The sequence below is a fragment of the Anser cygnoides genome, chromosome 1 (assembly GCF_040182565.1).
Source record: "Anser cygnoides isolate HZ-2024a breed goose chromosome 1, Taihu_goose_T2T_genome, whole genome shotgun sequence".
Taxonomy (NCBI): domain Eukaryota; kingdom Metazoa; phylum Chordata; class Aves; order Anseriformes; family Anatidae; genus Anser; species Anser cygnoides.
Genome location: NC_089873.1, coordinates 3,987,927 through 4,013,408, shown reverse-complemented (window position 1 = coordinate 4,013,408; position 25,482 = coordinate 3,987,927). Strand labels below are relative to the sequence as shown.

The 25,482-nt window shown below is 41.6% G+C and overlaps 1 protein-coding gene across 3 annotated transcripts; it reads right to left on the bottom strand.

Moving 5' to 3' along the window:
* Positions 1-5,252: 5,252 nt before the first annotated feature.
* RBM17 (RNA binding motif protein 17) lies at positions 5,253-19,803 on the bottom strand. Of its 3 annotated transcripts, none has more exons than XM_048062669.2 (12): positions 19,648-19,803; positions 17,937-18,077; positions 16,357-16,473; positions 15,294-15,460; positions 13,771-13,868; positions 12,739-12,795; positions 10,470-10,611; positions 8,686-8,837; positions 7,895-7,971; positions 7,411-7,509; positions 6,873-6,945; positions 5,253-6,727 (listed from the first exon to the last, which is right to left on the bottom strand). In XM_048062669.2, the coding sequence occupies exons 2-12, from the start codon at positions 18,057-18,059 to the stop codon at positions 6,624-6,626; spliced, it is 1,209 nt and encodes a 402-aa protein (XP_047918626.1). In that variant the 5' UTR covers positions 18,060-18,077; positions 19,648-19,803; the 3' UTR covers positions 5,253-6,623. The 3 variants fall into 3 exon arrangements, with proteins under 3 accessions (XP_047918626.1, XP_047918627.1, XP_047918628.1); XM_048062670.2 differs by having other exon boundaries at positions 7,895-7,968; XM_048062671.2 differs by having other exon boundaries at positions 13,771-13,865.
* Between the last annotated feature and the right edge of the window lie 5,679 nt (positions 19,804-25,482).

The following is a 25,482-nucleotide window of genomic DNA, read 5'->3' as shown; positions in this document are numbered from 1 at the left end:
GGAGCCTGAACTCACACCCTGACTGCCACCGAGCAGTAGCTGGATTTTGGCCAGTGGGTGGACCTAGAAGCAGTGGTGTGACAACCTGTCACGGTGCCCGTCCCTCCCGAAGGGTCTCCTTCTATACGGGAACACAAATAGAAGATTTAGAAGGCCAAACAGAACCCGAAGAAACACAAGGGGCTTTCAAAACGGCATGCAAACCTTCCAGTTGCAAATAGGCTGTAGGTTCTCATTGCTCTGCTGATGGCAAATCAGCAGACTGAGAGCACTGCTAACACAATCAGTCCCCACTCCTCTTCTAAGGACAAGGGCCTCATCGCCTGAAGGCATGCATTCCCCTAGGGAGCCCAATCATTGCCACGTAGCGCTGCGGTTCTTGGACCAGAGGGTGCTTGTAAGCAACATAATCAGTTCTCTGCAGTTGGGAGAAGATCCTGATTTATTGGGAAAGGAGCAAGGTTGCAGCCTTGTACCTGGTCAGGATCACTTCATCAGTGCTAGAGGCATCTGCAGGCAGCCCTCAGCTGTATGGAGGCTCTTGTGCTTTTCCAGTTTTTAGATTATTTAGATTTATTTCTAAAATTTTGGAGCAGCTCATCCTGGAAACAATTTCCAGGAACATAAAGAAGAAAACTAACGGGAGCATGGATTCGTCAAGGGGAAGTCAGAATCCCAGACTGGTCTGGGTTGGAAGGGCCCTCAAGGCCCATCTCGTTCCACCCCCTGCCATGGCAGGGACACCTCCCTCAGCCCAGGCTGCCCCCAGCCCCATCCAGCCTGGCCTTGGGCACTGCCAGGGATGGGGCAGCCCCAGCTCCTCTGGGCAGCCTGGGACAGGGCCCAACCACCCTCTGAGTGAAGAATTTCTTCCTTATATCTAACATAACTCTCCTCTCTTTTAGTTTAAAGCCATTCCCCCTTGTCCTAGCCCTACACCCCCTGACACAGAGTCTCTCCCCAGCTCTCCTGCAGCCCCTTCAGGCCCTGACAGACTGCTGTAAGGCCTCCCCGGAGCCTTCTCTTCTCCAGGCTGAGCACCCCCAGCTCCCTCAGCCTGGTTCCACAGCAGAGAGGCTCCAGCCCTCTGAGCATCTTCATAGCCCTCCTCGTGCTTGACCAACTCCATAAACTTCTACAACAAAATGCCTGGCAGATGATGTGAGAGCTGTGGACATTGTCCACGTGGTCTTCAGGAAGGCTTTTAATTAACGTTGCCTCCCATAAGATCCTCACAAGAGTATCCCACAGACCAGCTGAGGATGGAAAGGACCTCTGGAGAAGATCTGGTTCAGCCCCTTGCCGGGGCCATCTAGAGCTGCTTGCCCAGGACCATGCCAACAGAAGCTGGAGGTGAACTGGGAACTAGCTGAGCCCAGAGGGTGGTGACCAGTGGGACAAAGCCAAGCTGGAGGCCACCAACCAGCAGCATACCCCAGGGGCTGGTACTGGGTCCTGTTTAAAATCTTTGTGAATGAGCTGGATGATGGGGCAGTGTACCTCAGCAACTTTGGTGATGATATAAAACAGAGTGGCCGATACACCTGGGGGTCCTGCTGCCATCCTGAGGGACCTCAAGGGGCTGGGGAAATGAGCTGGCAAGAACCTCACGGAGTCCAACAAAGTCCAGCACAACCCTGGGAAGAACAACCCCAGAGATCCAGTACTTGCTGGGGGCCACCCATGTGGAAAGCAGCTCTGCTAAAGGACCTGGAGGTCCTGGTGGATGACACCAGGTTGAACGAGAGCCAGCAACGAGCCCTTGCTGCAAGGAAGCAGCCTAGAAGAGGAGGCACAGTTCAGAGGAGACCTTATCCATGTATATAAATACCTTAAAGGAGGCACAAGAACGATGGAGGCAAACTGTTTCCAGTGGTGCTCTGATAGGACAAGAGGCAACAGACACGATCTCGAGCACAGAAGATTCCCTCTAGACATCAGGAAGCAGTTCTTTTCTGCAGGTGCAGGCAGGTTGGAGCAGCTGGACCCAGAGGTCCCTTCCCACCTCAATCACTCTACAGATATGAGATTACGGGAAATGAAAGACCTGTTTTGACAGACCAGAAACATTCATGATTTTCCATGTGATCCAGAAGTCAAATATAAGCACTTCAGGGGTTTTGGTGGTGCATCACTTCACTTCGCAGCCCACTCCAGCTGGCCATGCCTGCTTGTTGGTGCTCTCACAGTGGAGAAAAAAAAAAAGAAAAAAAAATATTTTAAGTGCTGTACTCTTATTGCTGCATCTCCTGGCAGAAATGGAAGCAGCAATAACATTTTTTCCATCTTCTAAAAGATTATCAATAATTCACAACTTGAGGTAAGCTGCGACTCACCCATTTCTCACGGATCCGCGTGACACACGCAGAATTATTTGCAGGATGCACGGTTTCAGGCTGATTAAGCAGCACCCGGAATTTCAGCCTCCTGGTCCTGTGGTTGACATTCCTGTGGCAGCTGCCAAGACGCTGCTGGTGCATGGCTTATCTCAACCTCCTCCATAAAATCAACAGCTATTTACTATTTTACTATTTATATCACGGTTCTGTCTCTCAGGAAATACGCTTCAGAAGTACAAAGGGTGTTATTTTGATGAGCTCTGGGTAATTAAGGGAATAGCTCATCATAAAGTCTAACTCCATTTTAACAAACTTCGGAAAAAAAATAGTTATCTTTAATTTAACAAATTACTACCTTTAATTTAACATGGGATGAATCCAAGTCTTGTTCGGAGCCTCTTTCTGCACTAAGTGCTGTGAGGACAGTGCATCATTCGACTTTCCTCTTTAAATGAACTTGCTTCAGAGTCTGAAGTTGAAGTCTAAGAACCCTTACTATTTCCTGCCCTCAAAGTAAAAAGCAACTCCTCCACGAGGAATTTGGATTTGGTTGCATAGCTGCAAGTGTAGGGCAATAGGGTGTAATCCCAGCCCTGCAACCAACCTGCTGCATGACCTCAGGCAAGAGACTTTCGTACCTGCCTCCCTCCCTCTTTGGATCGCTCTTTACACAGCAAGTTCTTTGAGGCAACAGTTCTCACCTTTCATGTAATATTAGCACGTCAAGCTCGGATTTTGACAATAGTAATTTAAAACTTTAAAATGTTCCCTGTGAGCTCATCGGAATTCTTTAGTCTGACAGTAAGTGGGCGAGTGATAAACTGACAGCTGAAATTCAACACAGGCTAAATACAGAACAGGGCACATAAGAAAACGCAGCCATAACCTGTGTTCGAAATGATGTGCTCTGAAATAGCACTCGGGAATGAAACCTCGCGGCTATAAGAACTACAAAAGCATGAAGGCAGTGCTTCCCTGCTATTAAAACAGCAATTGCGGTTGGAATTTCGGGAAAGAAAAAGGCAGCGAACGGCTATGCCGCTATGCAAATCCCTGCTCTTTCGACTTCAGGGTGGATAACGCACCGGGGGCACCTTGCGCAGCTCCCAGCCGACACGTCCCACACGTCCCTCTCAGCTTGCTGTTAGCATCAGGACCCTGCCAAATCTCCCTTAAGTAGCATCTAATCTAGATTCCCGGAAGTAATGAACTGTTCGCGCTTAGCCCGGGAGGAGATTCAGTTATTCAGCACATCAGAGAATCAGAGTATTTACAAGGGTACTTAAAACATGGAATTAAAGCTTAACTTTAGGACATCAGGCCTGAAAAATACCAAAGACATCATCCGAAACAGTATAACCAATACCGTACTGCCAATAAGGCAAACATCCCTTAACAGGTCATTATTCTCTTCATTTTCTGTAATCATGGTCTTTTAAGGCATCAGAGAAGAAATAAATAGAGAAATAAAAGACAGAGAAATAAAAATATTACTTCTTTAGACCACAGTTAGGAAGATATGTTTGCAATGTACCTTGCAGAAAAACGTAGGTGCATAATTTCAAGAAAGAAAAGTCAAAGAAACAACTGAAAGAACTTTGTAGGTGTAGCAAAGAGCTCCGAGTTAAGCGCTGCTGAGCTTTTTGAGAGGGTGTTGATGAACCACGGAGGGAAAGAATGGAAAAAAAATAGAAATAGAAAATACAAATAGAAAAAACTCACAACAGTTTCCAGAGGAGGCAGGAAGTAGAGGAGCAAATTCAGACTTCAGATGCAAATTTCAAAGGCATGAAAGATACAGCCTTATCTGACAAAGCCTGAGCCAGCACATCAACACAGGTTAAGTGGAAGAATGTGTATTTGAAAAAAAAAAACAAAAAACAAAAAACAAAAAACAACTTGCTATAAGCTATATTATTTATCACAAATAATGTCTGCCTCAGGACCCCGGTCAGCATGTCTGATCTTTTTCAAGTTGCCACATCCTTGTATGTGCTTGCATTTACTGTGGCAGCACCTAGAGGACAACTGCTTACAAAACCAGGCTCCAACATCGCGTATTTGTACTGCACCAGCAAGACTAATACCTACAAGGAGATGAAACTAAGGCAACGTACATCTGCTAATGCTTCGAGAGGAGATAAGCTGTCTCAGTGACCCCACGGTACAGATTAATATTTTATTTAAAGATTATCTCTCCCCTATGCAAATCACTAAACCATAAGTCACCTCCCCTCTGTTTCCAGAGATAAGTATTAGTCACTAGTCGTCAGCAATAAGGGATTTTTATAACTAAACAGTACAGAGCTTGCCAGTAAAGCGGCTCCTAGAAAAAAAGACGACCTCAAACACACTAAACTGGAAGCTGGTATTACAGATAAAAAGGTAGAACAGCTAATTAGAAGACAAAAACAACAGTCTGTATACTTCAGGAAATGCTCACGGCTAGTCACTCAGAACAGCGGTGTTTGCTGAAAGAAAAGCTGTAAATAAATCATGTTGCTCAAAGCCAAGTCATATTTCAAGCTAAGTTCAGATCACACTAAATGGGTTACCAGCGGGTAACTTTCCGCAGCGTGACATTCAAATTATGTGACTCTTGTAAGCAAATCCATGCTAATTTGTATTAGGCTAATTTCTTCATTTTCCTACGTAGGTAGCAAGGGCTTTAATGTGTTGCTCAAGGTCAAACAGAAAACTGACAGCAGAGTCAATAACACACTGTGGATTCTGTTATTGCCCCAAGTCCTGTGGTTTTAGTGTCAGTCAGGCTGGTTCTTCACCTCTGCTGCAGTGAGGTTTTTCTAGTGGAGGACTGCAGCTATTGCCAACAACAGCACACACGTCGTAGAAGTGACCGACTTGGAGGGCAGGCAACAGCAGAGGACAGTAAGGAAGCTGACACACGGCAGGTAAAATACAAGCTTTTTTTAAAAATCGTTTTCTGTTTTACAGGCAAATGTTTGTACAGAGGTTGTTGGAACACAAACAGAGAAATTAAGTGGAAAACAAGACCACGGGTTTGCCATATGGATCTGCAGCCAAAACTTAGTAAAAGGGCAGTAACTGGAGATACTCACAGCATTGATCAACTACAGGTCTATATCCCCTCCCCCCAGTACATGTGTATAACAGGAAAAAGACATCCAGCATCAACCTCCAAACAGCTAAAATGCCCTCAGAGCCCTCTTCTGTTTTAATATCCATACAATTTCAGTGGCAATTCTAGATGCAATGGAGCAGAGACGATCCCCACCATTGCCTAGCCAACTAAGTCGCATATTGTTCCCAAACAAAAAGCAAATGTAAAACCTGGAGCAGAATGCTATGTGTTATTTTACATCAGATTGAAAAGTTGTAGTGTTTAGACGTTTAGTTTTTCCACTCTTCGGATTTTATGAGAATTTTCTTCCATTGCTTCCTATTGAGGTGTGAATCAATTATACAAGAATTAGTTACCTACACGTGACATCAGAGGAAGTGAGAATCTGACAGCTGGCCAGGTACAAGAATGAGTTTCAGTTCTACCTATAGCATTTCAACAACAGTCTGTAGTCAGTTAACTCTGGATACTTCTAGCAAAGACTGCCTGACAGTACAGAGCATCTGCTAACAGTCCACTCATTCCAATTCAAATGGTTAAGTACTTTAAATTCCTTCCTCCTTCCATTTCCCTGGGTTAAATGTGTATTTTCTTTGGATTTGGGAAGAAATACAGACTCACTGCTTATTACTCTACTCTCCATTCTGGCATGGGAAGTATTGTCCTGGAGTCAGGAGAGAACAAACTAGCTGCCAACTGTCCAACGACCCCAAATCACTCTGATGTGCAGAGGCGGAGGACTTATGAGCAAGGCTGGAACTCAGAGATATCATCGGGAAAGAGAAGCACGATAGCACATAGTCCTTTTCCAAAGCTTCCCACTTATTGTGGATGCAGCACAGGGACTCCGTGATGAAGCACCAGAACAAGGAAAGCAGGAATACAGACAAAGCATTTCCTCAGCAGTGGGATTTCAAATGAATGAAGTCATCTGAAAGCTCAAAAAAACAGGATTCCCAGAGCAATAAGCAGAATTGTGCAATTCAAAAACACACAGACGTGAATCTTACTTTCAAAGGGCTTTATATTACAAAAAAATGAAGTCACAACGAATGCGAAAAATCCATTCAATGAGGCTTGTTTCCAGTTTGCTAGGAAAGCTGCTTTCTCTTCTTTATTCCCAGCCTACTGCTGAAAACATGATTGCCAAAACAGTGACACCTCGAGCTAGATTTTTAAAGTCACACTTGCTCTGCCAGATCCAGTACTCTGAACTTGTCCAGGTTGTAGAAACAAGCCTTCACCACTCGGCCTCCGAAGTATCTTCCATTTAGATCCACAACAGCTGGAATTGAAACCAAAAACAGGTCAGCAAGCAGCAATTCAGTAAACTAAAAATTTCTTTAGCTAAACAGTTTAATGAGTGCGACTGGTTAATCTCTTTGAAGAAGAGAACTCCGAAATTCCTGTGACACGATTTAGTAACCTACCTTTGATTGCAGATTCAACCCGTTCAAACTCTAAAAATATTCTTACAGCTTCATCATCAGGGGCACCAGGAATCTAAAAAAAAAAAAGTGATTAGAACAGTAATAAAACTATTGTTTTACCTTACTGTTCTTCACAAAAGTAGTGAGAAGAACACTACAAAAATAAGCAGGTATAATTCAATTCTCCAGTTGCCAAAGGGAGGTTGAATACTGCCAAACTTGTGTCCCCTTTCTCTAAGAAAATCTTTCAGATCAACTGGATTGAGAAGCTTCTACAACCTAACCCTATAAACAACTCAAAGTCTAATTTAGCAGGAGGAACTAAGAAGGTTCCAAAACCACAACACCCAGGGATTTTGCCCGTTTTCTGACATTAAAAATTTGTATCTTACATATATCAAAAATATAGAATCACTACAGAGCAAATGACCCCCTGAGATCTTCTAATCTATGCCCCTTCTGTACAGCAGTAGCACTCCAGTCCTGTGAGACAGATACCCAGTTCACTTCTGGAGCAGCCAGAGAGACCATCTCTTACCTCAAAGATGACACACTTCCCAACCTTGCCGTATTTTTCACATTCTTCCTTTGTTTCAACTTCTAGATCTTCATCCACCTCCCCAGCACCTACCATGTTCTGAAAGTTTAAACAATAAACAACACATTGGATGTTGTCTGAAGAGACAGTTACGTCAATAGATCATGGATGCAAGCAGCTGTGAACATGAATTCCCTAGGCTTGTATTTACCAGGTCAAAAACTATTCTGTCAATTGCCACAGGGCTAGATAGTTCCCTAGGACATTACACTGTGACGTGGTCACTGTGTAATCTAAATCAGTGTTGATTTATAGTCACAACTCGTATCTCAGGAAGGCATATTTTCTCCACAGAGCACTATGTAGGTGCAGGACAGAATTGTCCAAGCTTGTACAGTTGCTGTAATAGGAGCACAGGTTAAAGCATTTAAACCAGTTGTGTACACTGAAAATATCAATACACGACCCCTTACTCACAACTTACCCTTAGTAACACCACTTTAGTTGGGCATTTCAGTATCTCAGTCAACGGGTTAGAATCCGTTTTCTTGGTTGCATCTGCTATGAAGAGAGAAAAGTGAATCATGGAATAATTTAAGGCTGAAGCAGATTTAAAGCTCACACGGGGCCTTTTATCAAATCTTACTGTTACCAAGCAGTGAAATAAAAGCCAGTAAATGCAGTTTCATATTGGTGAGGAGTTCTTTCAGAACTTGTAGCTACTTGGAAGGACAATAAGCAGAAAAATCATTGCCACAGAGAACAGAGACAATGTACTATTTCTTTCATAGAAGTCATTTGTAAGTTCAAAATTGCAAGAGATCCACTAAGAACTAAAAGATCAGATCTCCTGACTTCCAACACTTCTGCTAAGGCAGAAGTGCTGTTCTAGTAAGTCTAGATGTTGTCTCTTTATCCAACAGCAGGGAAACGAGGACAGTATCTAATGCCCATGACATGGAGAAAACCAGAGAAGCAGAGCAGAATCACCCCTTGAAGAGAAGGTACAGGCAGAAGCTTCTGAACACTAAAGGAGGACAGCTGATAGGGAAAGGGGAGAACGAGCTAAAATAATTAATAGAAAATCACCCCCAGGAACGATGAATTCCCACAGGAAGGAACAGGAATCATTCTTCCAACTAACTAGTATTTTCTGCTAGGACAGATGGCAAACAGAAACCCAGGAGCTCCCACTGAGCCTGAGCTATTACTTCCCCGACCATTTTTTTTTTTTTTTTTTTTTTTTACAAACTTATTGGCGCAGGACAAAATTACCTTTCTCTGTAGCATCGCCAACAATGATCTTGCCACCCCTCTTGCTTGTTTTCTCTACTGACAGTGCTGTGCTCAGCCCCTGTTCATGCTTTCCCAGCCCCTGACCCTCTCTGAAACCATACTTCTGCATGATTTTATGAGCTACTGTCCCTCTGCAAAAAGAGAAAGCATCAGTTAGTAAAGGTTTCTCACAAGAACATCACTGCTTTTCTCAAGAGTGCTCAAATACTCAAAAGTTGTTCATACTTTTCCAAACACAACCAAACTCCTCTTAGCAGTGCAAGTCAGCATCATAAACTCCACAGTAAGTCACACAACATATTACACCAAGGTCCATTTAGCTCAGTTTCTTATCTTTGTCAGTGGCTGGTATCAAAAGCTTGAGAGAAAAGGCAGATGAGGAACCATCTGTTTCCCACATTAGATTACTCCTACTATCTATTGTTTTGAACTCTACATAAGCTCCAAAGTACACAGCTTTGCTAGCCCTTCCTATGACAACCTGGATATTCTTAGTACTGATTTACATGTCTCTCCTTTCTGAGTTGTCAGGAACTTAGAGAGGCAATGATTCCCTCATCTATTTAAAAGTACCATCTTTGTTGGTATTTCTCTGGCAACCTTAGCTGGGCGGGGCAAGGCATAAAAGAAATGTCATGGTGCAGCAGTTTACAGCGCAGTAAATATTCTACTCTCGGTCACCCCCGTTTTACCAACAGGCATGTTGCACAGAAAACATCGGATCAGTGACTACACGACCATTTTCTAGCCATACCATATGACACATACAAAGGTCCATTAAAAAAAAGGCTAAAAAGTCTATGCAGTGCTTAAAGGTCAAGACACTGAGTCGTAAAATAAGCAGCAGCCAACTGTGTAGTCAGAATAAGACAGGTTAGGTAATATTTTTAGCACTTCTTTCAGTGAAGTGCAGGCTCCAGGGTAGAGCTAACTAGAGGCAGTAACAATACATAAATTGGTCCACCAGCACTACTAATTTATAATTTTTCTGAGCAATGTAAAAAAAATGTGTTTCTGTTAAAAAAAGCTGCATGAAAAACTGTCTCCAAAACCAAAAATGTAGTGTAATAATGTAATAAACCATAATTTTAGGGCTGTGTTCCTCCTGCATGCAATTAGGATCAATGAGGCTGCACTTCTGCAACACTCAATATGACTGATAAGAGGGCCATAGCTAACCATTGCACCTTTCAAATGGGTTTTCTAAGCTGTTTTTAACTATAATTTTGACTTCACTTTGCCACCACAGTAGTAACACAAGCATTACACACAACGCTAACCCAAGGCAGGAAAGTGAACAGATAGATTTGCAGCCACAGCTGCTGCCACAATCATGCAAATGTGCTTTGAATTTTGGAAGAAACAAACAAACAAACCAGAGTTGAAATGGTTTCCATTGGTACGTAACAAATTTAGGACAAAGCTGGAAAAGAAACCTAGAGGACCTAAAACGCCATCTGTGCTTTCCTGCAAACTACATTAGTTTGGCTTGTACACGCCATAAACACTTTATACTGGAACGTGGCTCCAAAACTTACCCTGAAAGCACAGCCTTGAACACAGCCACCTCAAATGCATTTCTCTCATTCAAGTAAATCCACTCCTTTTTCTGCATCCGGTCAGTTAGGACTACTTGCACTCAGACTAACCATACGCATGCAATGGGTTGTGTTCTTCTCTACTGGCAACTATTTTAACTTTTGGTTTCCGCCACCTTCTAATATTTTTTTTTCCCACAGAATGTAAACATGTCAAACATTTACCCCATGTTAGCAAGGAAAGAGTTGCTAGGTCCCGTGGGGGAACGAGGTCTGTCTGGCTCATCATACACTGGAGGAGGAATAGCTGCTTTAGAAGATGGTGCCCGAGGTCTTGACTCCTCTTCAAATGGGAATGATGCTACAGCTGAAGAAAAGAGACACTTGCTTATTCACTAAATTATGCTGAACTACTTATTTGTTATGAACACTACAGCGCTGTACCTTCAAATTTAATCCAGAGAAAGATCGCCATCTGCAAATTGTATTTTTTTCTCCTTTAATACTAACAAAGTCCACACAAATCCAAATCAGAATATTTTCTTTGCATATGCACCTTTAACATCCCCACATCTCCATCTCCTTCCCTCTCCCTCTCTACCCCCTTCACCAACCAAGATTTAAAGAGTTATTCTGGATTTTCCTCATCGAATGAGTTTGCATACAGGAGTTTGTATAGATAACTCTTACTTATCAAGTGACAAAAAGAAACATTAAGAGGCCACCTGCACTACAATTAGTTTATCTAGACAGAGTACAAGCAAACTTAAAGCTCCATTCATCAGAACATGATTATGACAAAAAATTTTATCAATGCACACAGCCTGGGGCCTGAGGGCTGCAAAGAAAAGAACACTGTACATTTACACAAAGGAGAAATCAGTCTCTCAAAAAAACTAAATTCAAAGCAAAATATTTGCACAGCCTTAAGAGATCTTACTGACAAATTTTGAACTGAAACGTTTTCTGGGGGATGGACGTGTATATAATATATACATCATACTGATTAGATTATTGTACTATCTCCCACTGACAAGTCAAACTGAAAAAAGTAAAAAAAAAACAACCTACAGAACACTAAAGAAAATACGCAGAACATACTTTGGAATGTATCTATGGACTTTTAGACTGACTTCATTACAGATTATTTTCTTGTGAACTAGTGTTTGTAACTTTCCAATGTCAGATGTGAAGTTTGAGAACACTGCATGAGGAAAAAAAATCCCTATTTAAGCAGCAGACGGACTGGACTATGGGACTTCTGCTACAGTAATATTTTCTGAGGTTTTTCCAGCCTAGCTTTCTGTGTCGAGTAACAAGCAGTACAAAGATTTCCTTGTGAGATCATCTCACTTTTTGAGAGCTCTCCCCCTTACGATATTTCTACCATTTCCAGCCTATATTTATTTTTCCTTGACACCACTCAATTGCTCTTAATAATTGACTCAAAACAATCTTTCTGTTTTTAGTGTTTACACACTTCAAATGCTTTCACTGTTATATCATTCACTTACTCTGCCAAGCTTCATTTTTTATTTAAATCTTCTCTTAAATAAAAACTGGACTTCCAAAGGGAAGTCTTTTAGGTGCACAATATGCTTTTTCATTATTTTTAACAACATAAAATAACAAACAGCATGCTGGGTAATTTAAAAATGTAAAATAATCAGACATGCAAAAAAAGAAGAGCAGTCTTGTTCTTACAGCAAGATTATGCCACCTAGTGGACAACTCCAACTGTCAACCTAAATGCATTAAGTGAAACCCTAGCAGACACACAACCAACTCTTCAGTAGGTAACGCATCCATCGAAGACTTACAAAACTGTCTACAGTGCATGACCACTTTAGAAAAAGCATTCATAAAGTACAAAGGACAATGGAAAAAAATCTCTCTCTGTACTGCCGAGGTTTCTAACTTACCTAAAGAAATCTACCTGCAACATTTCTTCATTTACATCACAAATCACAGACTGGCTCAGGTTGGAAGGGACCTTAAAGACCATCTAGTTCCAACCTCCCTGCCATAGGCAGGGGCACTACCCACTAGATCGGGTTGCTCAGGGCCTCATTGAGCCTGGCATTGAACTTTCCAGGGATGGGGCATCCACAGCTTCTCTGGGCAACCTGTTCCAGTGCCTCACTACCCTCAGAGTGAAGAATTTTCTCCTAACGCCTAATCTAAATCTCCCCTCTTGTAGTTTAAAATCATCCCTCCTCGTCCTATCACCATCTACCTGAGTAAAAAGTCACTAAAAAAAAGCCTGCTAAAATGCTTCCACAGCAATACAGAAACTATCCTTTAGAAGAGAGGCGTGAAACAGTAATATCACAGGCTCCCTACAGCCTCCCTCCCACCAACAAACAACTAGTACAGGTCCTTGGATCAGGAAGAACCACATGAGAAGAATGGCAGGATGACATAACTGACTAGAAGGTTGAGTGATCATCAAGCAACATTACCAGGGTTTAGAAAAAAAGTTTGTTGTACTTACGTTCTTTGTCCTTCTCAACAAGAGAAGTGGGTGGTGCAATAGCAGCCCCTCCCATACCTATGAAGAAAACGGAAGAGAACATGTTTGTACGGTTAGGTTCTGCTGCTTGGAATAGCTTCGCTGAATTTTAACACAGCTGCTGGCTCCTTGCCAGCCAACTCTTAACATGCATCACTGTAAACAGAAAAGCAGCAACCAAGGAGTCGGAGTTACTAACTAGAAACAAATGAAAGGCACGTCAAAGGAGACGACATCACACTGCCGTGATGTACTACGCATTGTATCTTTAATAAACATACTCCATAGGATTTCAAAATTAAAGACTGCAAGGGAAACAAACCTTCAGTTCTACAACTGTTCAGTTAAGCCAAATGAAGAAGATAGTCTGTGCAAGATTAACTACACTTTCCTAAGAGCACAGTACAAAGCGCCTTTCCTATTTTAATGCACAATATTTTAACATAGTCCCAAACTTCCAAGGTAAAGCAAATGTTTTAAACGTCCTTTGTCAGAAATTTTCTTTTCTAAAATAAAACCCGAGCTGAATTATTTACTGTAACTTTGTTGCTGAAAAGAACAAAATTTAATTTTGTTTATGCAAAGATACGTCATTACCTAGATCCACGTCTTGCTAACTAGTTCTAAAGGTATTCAGATAACAAATACAGGAATGGCGAGCACTAACAGTGAAAACTCAACTGTGATTCTTCTCATAGCCTGGTTAAATCTCATCTTTCCCTTCTTTCCTGGAACCTACACACCATGCAGAAACTTAAAATAGGTATCAACAAAGCAGTGTGAATAGGGTTTTTTCCACCAGTAATTAAACTGGCATCTCCCTCCATCGCAAAAAAAACGCTTTCTGTATTAAAATAGTTATGATGTAATAAAATGCTTGGTTTATTCTAAAGGCTCAGAAGTAACAGCACGCCTCTCAGCTGAGAACAGAGATACACATGAGCAGAGGACTGTGAACTTCCCCATATTTCTCGTTTTCTTTCCCCCCATGAAAAAAATGAACAACTCCCTTACTTCTTTTTCTTCTCTCCCTTTCGTAATCTTCATCTTCATCAGAATCTGGATCTGGTCTTCTTGAAAACCCACTGGCTTCATGTCTGTCTTTACGTCTTCTAGGAGACACAGTAAGTTAGGATAAGAAACAATCAAAGTTGACTCTGCTTTAATTCATGATACCACCACCTTTGCTGTGTGAATTACACAGCTACACTCTAATTGGCATTTTATAACATGTTTTTCATAAAGCTGTAAGTAAACACCTTTGTTTTCAGTTGTTTTTTTTTTCTTTTATCCTTATAGAATATTTTTTCTAAAACTTAAGATGGATTCCAAGGAAGAAGATTATTTTCCACTTGCAAGCCAGCCAAGGAGAATATATGGAAATAAGGAAGCGTATGAGTGAGTCTAGTCCAAATTGACTACACTGACTGAATGACTACAATTAAGAGGTGTTGGATACAAGCAACGGGAAGGTAACAGAGACCTTAAATGATCATCCTGCTTGTACTAAGTTATGGTCTTGACTAAATAGCAATCAACACTGAAACTGTGGAAATGCCAACCCGGAAATCTAAGATCCTGTGTGCTAGTTAGAGAGAAGTATGACAGAGCCTCAGGCACTCCTCCTCCACCAGAATAATGAAGATCATAACTAACAGAAGACAGAAGAGGCCAAATAACCAGAAATATTAACTTCCACGGTCTACACAGGGAGATAGAATATGCATCCTCTAACTCCACAGACTTCAGGCAATTCATAACATGATTAAATTGCTTATTAATTTCATTTAAAATGAACAAATAGTATCTTACTGTCTGGCTAGCAGATGTTTACCACCTACTTCAACAGGACACTGAATCTGCATTCAACTTCTTTAAAAAGATTAAAAATTTCTTATTCCAGGGAAATGGCATTGAGATGCCTAAAAATAAGTAGCATTTTCTTTTGTCCAGAGACAAAATAGTAATAAATATACAATTAACTTACTTAAACCGAGTGTAGAATATTTAAAAAAAAAAAGGAAACTATGCCTCTCAAAGGCAGTGCAAGCTACGTCTTTAAAACTGAAATGCATTCACTTGTCAGTCTGGCATATGTAAAAGCAGAAAAAAATGGTTTATCATGATGAGCACTGAAAGGTATTTCTGAAGTCAGGTTATACTGACATCAAATCCTCTAAAATATCTGTGAGGTCAAGGTCTGATGTCAATGAATGAAGTACCCAAATACTGCTGCTAGTATTGAAAAACAATATAAACAAATTTGGCAAGTGTCTTTCAGATTGCCCATTACAAGCCAAAGAGGATGTAAACATGATGAATCCTATGACTTTGCTATGTTAGGTGATTTTAGCAAAAGAACTAAAATACATTAATTAAAAAAACTGTGCTTGTATCTGAAAGCATAAAATATTTTTCAATTAACCTTTAAAAAAAAACCCTGAAACTCTTCAGAGGAATGAAAACAAACATCAATCTTTACATAACTATCCTTTACCTAACAGTCAATATGCCACGAGTTAAAACAGAAGCCTTACTTTTCTCTTTCTTCAATCTCCTTTTGCCTCTCCAGCTCACGCTGCCTCTGTCGTTCCTCTCTCTGACGCTTTACCACTTTTTCATAATCATTTGGGAACATAGGATCATACTCATCTGCCAAAGGAATCAATACATCTCCCGCAGAAAAACCACTTGGTACAGGATCCTTACAAGAGAAGAAGGAGAGCAGTGATGTTTTTCAGGTGAGATCTGAAAACAACATCTAGTTGGACACAAAGTTTAACGCTATCTTCTCGCTCCCAACCCAGAGAACTCAATTCCTAATTTACATAATTTAAGTAATAATATCCCAATCCTATTGGCATTAAAAGAAGTCTTTGCTTTACTTCGAAACATTTCACCTAGTCTTTCACCATCTCAAATTTCTCCATGAAGAAAGAATCCCCCCATCAAACAAATCAGCAGCAAATTGACGTGGACAAGAATTTTTCAATATTCATTCATTCATACTAGAAAATATGTCTTGCTGTTGCAATCATCTGCAAGGGGTCCTTCCGAACTATGTCATTAGTCTTTTTCATCATCTGCTACTAATACAATACCAAAGATAGACATACAGTCCTCCTCTTATCTGAAAGAACTACTTCAGAATCATCACCTTTCAAAAAGTTTCGGGGACAAAGTTTCTCTGAATTATTTACCATGAAAAGCCCAATTTAAAAATTGATGGCTTTTGTTTTGTTTTTAATGACTATTATTATAATGGTCTAGTTCTAACACTGGTGCAATTACAGTTACCTTCATTATTTACCTGACCAAACTGCAAAATACTTCAAAGCTGTCCATGAGAAATATGCTAGGAGGAATGTTTTTATTTTAACTGTACATTCATCTGAGTACTTCCACGCTGTATCACATGGAAGTCCCTGTCAAACTGAGATATTCACTCATTTAAGATCCTCTAAGCAGAGGAAATCAATTTCAGAAACTGGTCACTTCTCTGAACACTTGGAAAGATGATTCAAAAATAAAATGCAGTCACAGAATTGCAATTCAGAAAAATCTGTTAACAGATGAACTTTTAATCTGCTTTGGTCTTACCTTTAACCCAGCTGCTACATGAGGTGGAGTGTCCACAATCTGTCTCTCATCAGAAGAGCTGCCTCGTTTCAGGTCAATCACTGGAGCAAGGACTGTTGTTTGTTTTGTTCTCTGACTCTAAAAAATGACCAAAATACAAAATGTCCAAAATATAACAAAATAGCTTTCTAAAAAGCAGCTTTATTTATATACTTGAAGATGAACTCTCCAATTTCTTTTTTAAAGGATAAAAACCAGTATCAAATCCTTCACTCTGCAAAGCTCGATATATCATTTATTTTAAACTTACCAACATACAGTAATTCTCAATATTTCTAATAAATGTTTCTGATGTGGGTAACTTAGCTTATTTCATATTTTAGTGGTGGCAAAGGCCAACTCAGCTCGAAGCCAGATGTTTGTCAACTATGGTTATAAAACTACTACACAAACACAGATCTGATTCAATACTTCAAAGAAAGCTTCAGTTAAACCAGTGCAGACCTTCCCCTTTTTAAGTGAGAGGGATCAAACGTTGCTTGCATATGTACTAAAACATCCAGTAAATGGTTTGGACTAGGACCAAAACCATGTATCAGAAGTTCAGGTGATCTCTCTTCAGTTCAGTTTGAACCCAGTGGACTTTTTTTAAGAAAGGGCTCAGAATTATTCTAACGAAAAATTATAGTGTTTGTCATATTTTTCCATCTAATAAAATGTATCAAACTATTTTGAATTTTCAATTTTCCAATCCTATTCTATTCTTCTATTACTATTATTATAAAAAATACCTAATAGACTAGACATTTCAGATCTCATTCATGCAGGCTCTTCCAACTAACAAAATCCTGCTCTCAACTTTATCACCATAAATTAGGAGTAATTCCAGCAAAGAAAAAAAAATGCTATGCTTAGATAATTATTCTGTATCTGTACCACTACTACTTTTTTTAATTAAGTAATCTCACTCTTGACCCTTCAGACCACAGAGAACATAGATGTGTCTCACATGAACCAAACAATTAACACTGTTTAAAGAAACTGGGTGAAATACTGTAGCAATAAAAAGAAAATGGCTCTGTCATAGTTGAAGCTCAAGGAATCAGCTTGCACTCCTTTTCTCTCTTGCATACTTGGTATATTTTCTGAAAAAATTTCTAAAGCACAACAATTTGCACATTAGTACCTAAACACATTTAAAACAACAAGCAGAAAATGAGGCAAGTAGGTAAATAACTATTGATACAAATGCAAAGAATGACCAACAACCAGTACTAACAACAATCAAGTGCAGTATGACCCTTACCTACTCTGAAAAAAAAAAAAACTGCTTAATTTCATTATCTTCAAAGTTAAGGAGAACTTTTGGCTCTCCAGGTAACAAGATTTGAGGCTCACAGCAAACACATCACTTCTTTGTTCAATTTTAGTCTTGCAAGACTTCCTAGAACACACTTCAAGAAACAGACATCTTGTTTTCCCCGGCTCCTTGCTACAAACTGTTAGACAAATCCTAAATTACCCCAAATCTATCCTAAGGTCAAAAACTTCTATTAAAAGATGTTTTAATAATAGAAAGCAAAATTACGAAGGTACTATACCTTTGCTTGAGTGAGAGCTGCCTTCTTCACCTGCAATTGAGACTGCAGTAGTTTGAAATTTTTGGACCAGCCTTCTGTCTTGGAATCGCTGGTCTCAACTCCCAAATCATCATAAAGTGACATTTTCTCTTCAATTTAAAGCTACAAAACAAAAATATATGTCAGATTATTTAATGAATCTTACACCCAGTACATAGTTGCTACTACTATGGATATGTCTGTACAACGTATTTTTAAATCTTTTTTTCCAAGCCAGAGAGAATTCCAAGCGATAACATTTTTCTGCTTAGTAGCAAACATACAGCCTATTAAGTAAGGCTGTGCAAAAATAACTTTTTCAAAAAGGTAATGAATACTCTTCAAATGTTAACAGGTGCCAGAAACTTTCCAAAATTACATTTGTAGCTTTAGATACCAATCATTTCAAGTTCTGAAGCTACACTGTAGTCCATGCCAACATTTGGAGGTTGCCCACAGAATCCAACATCAAGTACTACACAAACTGCAAGACTTTCAGATCCAAATAACAAAATAACTCCTGTCTCTGACACTGAAGTTATCTGCACAAACATATCAACGTTCCAATCATCTTTGTAAACATCACTACTTTTTGCATCAGTGTAGGCTGAAAAAGAATATCTTTCTTATAACAATTATACTTGCCAGAGCATTCTTTGTCAAATTATTTTTAAGTAACTATTTTCACAGCATGTAAAGGCCTAACAAATACATTGAACAGACACAGAAATATATATATATATTTATATATATAAATTAGCTAAGTAACAACATCAGTGACGTGACATGAAATACATCACTTTGTCTGATACTGTGCCTAACATGAAAGGAAGAAGAGAAAATGTGAATGTAAACAGAAGTCTATTACCTGTGGAACAATCTGTAAGGCAATTATTTAGCCTCTGTTAGCCCTGGATTACAGTCCCTCTCCAGTCAAAAGCTTTAACTTTTTACTTTACTGCAGGAACGAACATTACTGATAAATGTTCTGCAGTGAAACGTTACAGACTCATTAGAATAAGGCCTTGCTCCCACAGACGTGACAGATAGTTATGTTTCAGGCAACCTGCTCAGATATAGGTCTCTCTTAGATGTGTTTAAATTTATGTGAAAAGTCTTAGATGCAGGAGACAGTAATCCCAAAGGGGGACATGCTCAGCAAAAATTTAAAAAAAAAAAAAAAAAAAGAGAAAATGCAGATTTCATCCTGCTGGGGAATGGGAACAATCAGGGCTCAGTAAAACACAATTCACCAAGAAAATAACCCATTCTACGGAAAAGGCAGGATTACTGGGGTTATTATAAACATGGGCACAGGCAGGGGTACACATAGGGGACACATTTTGATGCACATGGGAACAGGCTGAAAACAAGGCACTAACTGAACTCCTGCCTGCCACAGGGAAGCGGAGATGGTGCCAAACAGGGGGCAGAGAACCAAGCAGAGGCACCATAACCACGATAACACAAAAAAGCAGCCTGCTGCTTCTGCCCACACAGGGGCCGAGGCCTGAGGGACACCCCCCCCCACAGGCCTACACCCCCCCCCCCCCCGAGGGGAGCAGCCGGAGGGTGCCGGCCGCCCTCGTCCCACCTCACCCAACGCCCTCCCTTCCCTCCTCGCATCCCCGGAGCCCGAAGGCGGCCTCCCAAGCCATGCAGAACCGGCCGGGGCCCGCCCGCCGCCGCTCACCCGTCACGGCGCCGCCATTAGCCGGCCGCTGAGGCAGCCGGGAAGCGGCTCCCCCCAGGGCGGCCGCGCCTGCGCCCCGCCGCCCGCCCCGCCGCCATTTTACAGCCCCCTGGCGGCGGGAGGAGGGAGCGGCCGCCATCACGTTTCCCTCCCTCCCCGCCGCGGTGTTTCCCCAAATCCCAGTTAGAATATGGAGTCATTAAGGTTGGAAAGGACCTACAAGATCACCTGGTCTAACCATCCCCCTACCACCAATATCACCCACAAACCATGTCCCTAAGCACCACGTCCAACCTTTCCTTGAACACCCCCAGGGACGGTGACTCCACCACCACCCTGGGCAACCCGTCCCAGTGCCTGACTGCTCTTTCTGAGAAGAAATGTCTCCTCGTTTCCAACCTGAACTTCCCCTGGCACAACTTGAGGCCATTCCCTCTGGTCCTATCACTGGTTAGCTGTGAGAAGAGGCCGACCCCCAGCTCCCCACGCCTTCCTTTCAGGTAGCTGCAGAGAGCAATGAGGTCTGCCCTGAGCCTCCTCTTCTCCAGACCAAACACCCCCAGTTCCCTCAGCCGCTCCTCACAGTACTTGTGTTCCAGGCCCTTCACCAGCTTTGTAGCTTTTCTCTGGATACGCTCCAGGGCCTCGATGTCCTTCTTGTAGTGAGGGGCCCAAAACTGAACACAGTACTCGAGGTGCGGCCTCACCAAAGCAGAGTACAGGGGGATGATCACCTCCCTGGTCCTGCTGGCCGCACTACTCCTGATATAAGCCAGGATGCCGTTGGCCTTCTTGGCCACCTGGGCACACTGCTGGCTCATGTTCAGGAAAGCATCAGTCAGCACCCCCAGGTCCTTTTCCTCGGCACAGCTTTCCAGCCACTCTGCCCCAAGCCTGTAGCGCTGCGTGGGGTTGTTGTGGCCAAAGTGCAGGACCCAGCACTTAGCCATGTTGAACTTCCCAGTAGTCACCAGTATGGCACTGGGGAGGGAGACCCCAGCCCTGCTCAACGCTGGGAGTTGTGGGCTTGGGGAGACTGTGTTGTGATGGGGGAAGGAGGGAAATTGCTGCCATTTCTGACCTCCCCCTGTGACCAGATAATGCTTTTTAATTAAGGTGCCAGACCCCCAGTGGAGCACCCAACTGCAGACTGTGGTGCCTCCAGTGCAAAATCTGACATAAACAGCAATACAAACAGTGTTTGTGAAGTTTCTGGCGTGGGCAGGACTGCCTGGAGATGTCAGCAGGTGGAGAAGGCAGCGATGGCTTGTGCAGCCCTCGGGCCCCCCAGGTGCTCCTGAAAACATACCGATGGCATACATGTCAGACAGTACGCGCTCAGGTTGCATACATGCCAGAACATATACACCTGACTTCATGGCACGTCCGTTTTGCAAGCAGGACAGGGTAGGATGCAGCCAAGTGGAATTTTGGGAGGAGTTTTGCAAGGAACTCACGCCCTGTTTGTCATCACAGGCGTGAAGTTTGGGCTCACAGCATCCTCAGTCCCAAAGAAACCCAAATTCCTTTTGGTTTGCACAGCTTCCAGTTCTGCTAAATGGAGATGGGAGTCATTCATCCCACCATCTACATGTGACATTGGGCAGATCTCTACAATGATCCCTGCAATAACCCTCTAAAGAAGGCGTGTGAAACCATGGAAATAGGGACAAACACAGAGAAACAACCATAAACACAAACTAAACTTTATTTTGGCAACACCAACCAACAAACACTGTTGGATGCTCTGCATAGTTTACACGAAGAAAGCCGCTAAAATCCCAATGGCAACAGCAATCCCCAAACTCACGTCAGTTCTGCATTCAGAATCTGAATAATCATCTGGGGCACCAAGGTTTTCACTCCATGTCATGCATGGAGCCCCTGTCACAGCTGAGGAGAGAAGAAATAATCTTTTTTTTTTCTTTTTTCTGAATTGTGAGGTCTCTGGGAAATGGAGTCTTGCGTGGCAGTATGCCTCAGCAATGTCACAAGATACCACTGACCCTTATTTTGTTGGGGCTGCACTGGAGTTTGAAGCAGATTTAGGATTTGGTCAGCAGAGGGCAGAATTATATTCGTTCCTGTATTCGTTCGCTGTATTTGGTCGCTGTATTTTCCCTGTACAAGATATCACATTTCTATCCTCTATTTCTAACTCCTTAAGAAAACTTTAGTAACTTACTGAATGAGTAATCTGTCAGCTTGTCTCCCCGGGCATTCAGCATTTCCAGTTACTTACCAAGCTCATCTTAATTTCTGGAAAATAAAAATGGAGAGAATAATATGAGTTTGACAACACGGTTGTAGTGAAAGAGTTAGGAAGAAAGAAAACTTACACTCATTTCACATCAAGTGCGTTTCAGACATCCCCATCTATTATTCATACATGTTTGTTACCATTTCACAGTGCTGTAACTGCCACTAATGCTGAGGTTGCTGAGTAATTGTGTTTTTGCACAGCATTTGGCTGTTAGAAGTATCGATAGCATTTGTTTTCCCAGACAGTCCCTAAAATTCTGTATCTGTCCAAGCCTAGAGTTCATCCAACCACACCAATTTCCCATTTTTTCCAGGTAGCTCACCCCAAAGCCATTTGCTAATTATCCAAAGCCGCCTTTTTTACAGTAGCAAGAATCTTCTTTTTGGCTTATAATGGGCAGAGGGATCTCCAGCTCATACCAGGCAGTGTCAGATTGGATGAGCTGAGATTTCCAAGAACTGCAGCCACTTGCACCACATGATAAAGCAGTGGAAATAAATAAACATGCAACCCTGTCTGCAAAACAAAGCAAAACCTCAAAGCAAATAGCATTGTCACTTCAACCTCAAAATACTACAAGCACTATCTCTTTATTAATCAGAAAGCCCTTATCTCCAGCATTGCTTCTGACTGTGCTACTGTGCAATTTCCTCGTGGTGAAGAAAAAAGGTGCCAGTAAGTAATGCTGCTAAATCGAGCAGATTTGATTCCAAGTTCTGGGCTACACCAGCCTCTTCCCCTCCTAGTTATGCTGGCCCCTACTAAGCGAATCTTTCTAGGCAGTACATTTCCAGATGGATCTATTTTAATAATAACAGTGAAAGCTTCTTAAATGTAAGAAAAAATGTTCTTCAGTTTATTTATGGAGGATCTCCCAAGTGTCTTCCTCCTGTTGCTTGCCCTAGAAATGCCTGCATTTTAAAGGAAGGGATTGATATGGTACACATTTCTGTAACTTTGTGAAGGAAAGAAAATCAGCAGGATGCTTGAATACCAATTTTATGGTGATAAAATCCCATTGAGAAAAGGACGGTATCTTATGCTGAAGGAAGGAATCAAATAGTTAATTGCATCAAAAGGTTCTGAGAAAAATCACTGTGGATTAGAACAACTCACCAACCAGCAAAGAGCAATATCACAGCATGAAAGTCGTTGGGAAAAGTTAAAAAGATTAGAGCCTGCAAAGGTAGAAAACAGGATCATGATGGGAGATTTCAATTCATGCTAGGCAGACTGGGAACAAGTCACAACACGGAGGGCAATGACTAAATTATTAGACCTATAAATAACTAGCTACTAAAGCAATGAATCAGATAAATCAGAAGAAAAACAGCTCTTGGTTAAGTAAGTCTGGAAAGTGCATTCAGCATGGATCAAAATGTATCTGTTCCTCTTTGCAAGAATACCCACAGCATACTTGTATACACCTGAAGCAGCCAACAAAATCCACCTCATTAATTTCAGGAAGGCACAGAGTGGCGGTAGGCAGGTAGAGTAATCTCACCATGCTGCAAAATGTTGAGGTCCCACATAACGCAGGACCAAAAGGCGATGGATAAACACTTTATTTTCACACTGGGAGAAGCAAGTAGCAGAGACTCCTCAACATCCTGACCAGCAACCTGCAAAAGGGGAACAGCAAAGGTGCTAAAATGCGCTGTGGATCCCAAATGATTCACGGTAATCAGCCAAAAGCTGAAAGCACGAAGTTGCAGAAGGATGGCAGAGCTCTGGCTGGGTGATGAGATGGCAGATGGGACCCAATGTTAATGAATGCAAAGCAATGCACGCAAGAGAAAATAGCACTAACAAAACACACAGCGGCAGGCTCTAAATCAGCTGCTGCCATTAAGGAAAGAGATGCTGCATTCATTGTGGATAATTTGCTAGAAATGCCAACTCAGTGCTCTGAAGGAGGCAATAAAGCAAACAGGCTGCTGGAAATATTAAAATTAAAAACAAATATATATTTTTTAAAAAGCAGAAAACATACTCAATATAAATGCACCGTGCACACGTACTTTGAATGGTCTTCTGCACTCCTGGGCATCTCATCACCTCCAAGCAGCAACAACACAAAGCAAAAACTTAAGAAAATCAGGCGTTGGTTAAAAAACAATTGAAGAGGAACCTGAGACCATCTAACATCCAAAATGGTACAAAAAAGGGAAATGGCAAGTTCTAATTTTTCTCCCTCACAGTGATCTGTGAGGCCAAATGAAGCGAAAGAAACAGAAATTGTGGATCTCGGTGCTGTAGGACACTGGAGGATAAATGGCTCTGAGAAGAGATGGGAGAACGTCCTGGAGTAGTGCCATCAGTGGTGGTAAACGTGATGGTGGAAGTACAACCCATGTCCCAAAAATCCCACTAAACCACTGACTGCTGGAAGCAGGACAGGAATCCTGGAGAAAAAAAAAAAAAAAAAGAAAGAAATTAAAAAAAAAAAAAAGCAATCTATATATGCCTCGTTTAGTGTAATTTCCCTCAAGCTTTGATAGCAGAAGAGTTTGAACATTTGTGCCGTGTGTTGCAGACATCGTCGTAGGACGGGGGCTGCTAATATGCCAACATGGCATTAGAGGGCAGTGCGTCGCAACCGAAATGCAGCCCTTTAGGGTGACGGCCGTGGCCAAGCAGGTGGGGAGCGAAGGGGACCGCAGAGGGGCCCAAAAACTCTAAAAAGGGTCCGTCGGGTTAAGAATACGGTTGAAGTAGTCCATGAGATGGAGTGATGATTTCTAGCTGAGGGCACAGGTGCCGATGGACCCCACCGTGCATCACGTTTCTTGTGAAGGTCCCGGCAGCATCTTCAAACTGTTCTGGACTATTTTTTTATTATTTTTTTTTTGAGGAAATTACCATGGTCATCTTCTCAATGACCTTCAGCGTTGCCTACATGGTGAAATGAAATATGAGGAAGGCAGTGCCAGAAGAAAATTAATCCTGGCTCAGGAAGATCAGCTTAGGTTTGGAGAAAAAAAAAAGCTCTCAAAAGAGTAACAATCTGAAAGAACTGAAAATAGTTAGAAAGGCATTTAAAATATTCCTTCTGCTAAGGGAACAGCTGAAAATGCTACTACAAAAGCAATGAAGAAAACTATGCATTTTTGTCATAAATAGAATGACCCAAAACTCCAGAAAATTGTGTCTTTTTTCATCTAGTTTTTACTTATTTCATGTTTTTACCTAATTTCACATTTTGGTTTAGTTCCATAATGAGAATGAGTAAGAAATATCTCAGAAGAGAAATATTTCATCACAGGTTAATGTTTCAGATACATATGTTTAAATATTTTTTATCATAGCTAAAGAAAGCTCTGTTGCTATTGACACTGAGCAGTGGAGCGTTTGTGTTTGGCCGGTGATGGGGAAAAGCGCTGCAAATGAGAAAATGACCATTTTGTTCTACCATCGCTGTCTCAAGCTTGTCTGAAGAACTGAGAAAACATGTTGAAAATGTAACAGTGAAAATATTGCACACGACTAGACTTGGTACAGATGGGACGTCTGCTGTCACCAAGAGAAAAAGATGGTTGTGCTGCTCTGCTAGGGGAAGGTTTTGGATGGGA

What these genes read in the sequence shown, in the direction of transcription:
- RBM17 (XM_048062669.2), bottom strand. Translation starts at nt 18,059, where the DNA reads ATGTCACTTTATGATGATTTGGGAGTTGAGACCAGCGATTCCAAGACA. An exon ending in AAGGGAGAGAAGAAAAAGAA is followed by an intron (nt 12,796 to 13,770) that starts GTAAGGGAGTTG and finishes TTTTCTTCATAG; the next exon opens with GTATGGGAGGGGCTGCTATT. An exon ending in GGTTGAATCTGCAATCAAAG is followed by an intron (nt 6,728 to 6,872) that starts GTAGGTTACTAA and finishes TTTCAATTCCAG; the next exon opens with CTGTTGTGGATCTAAATGGA.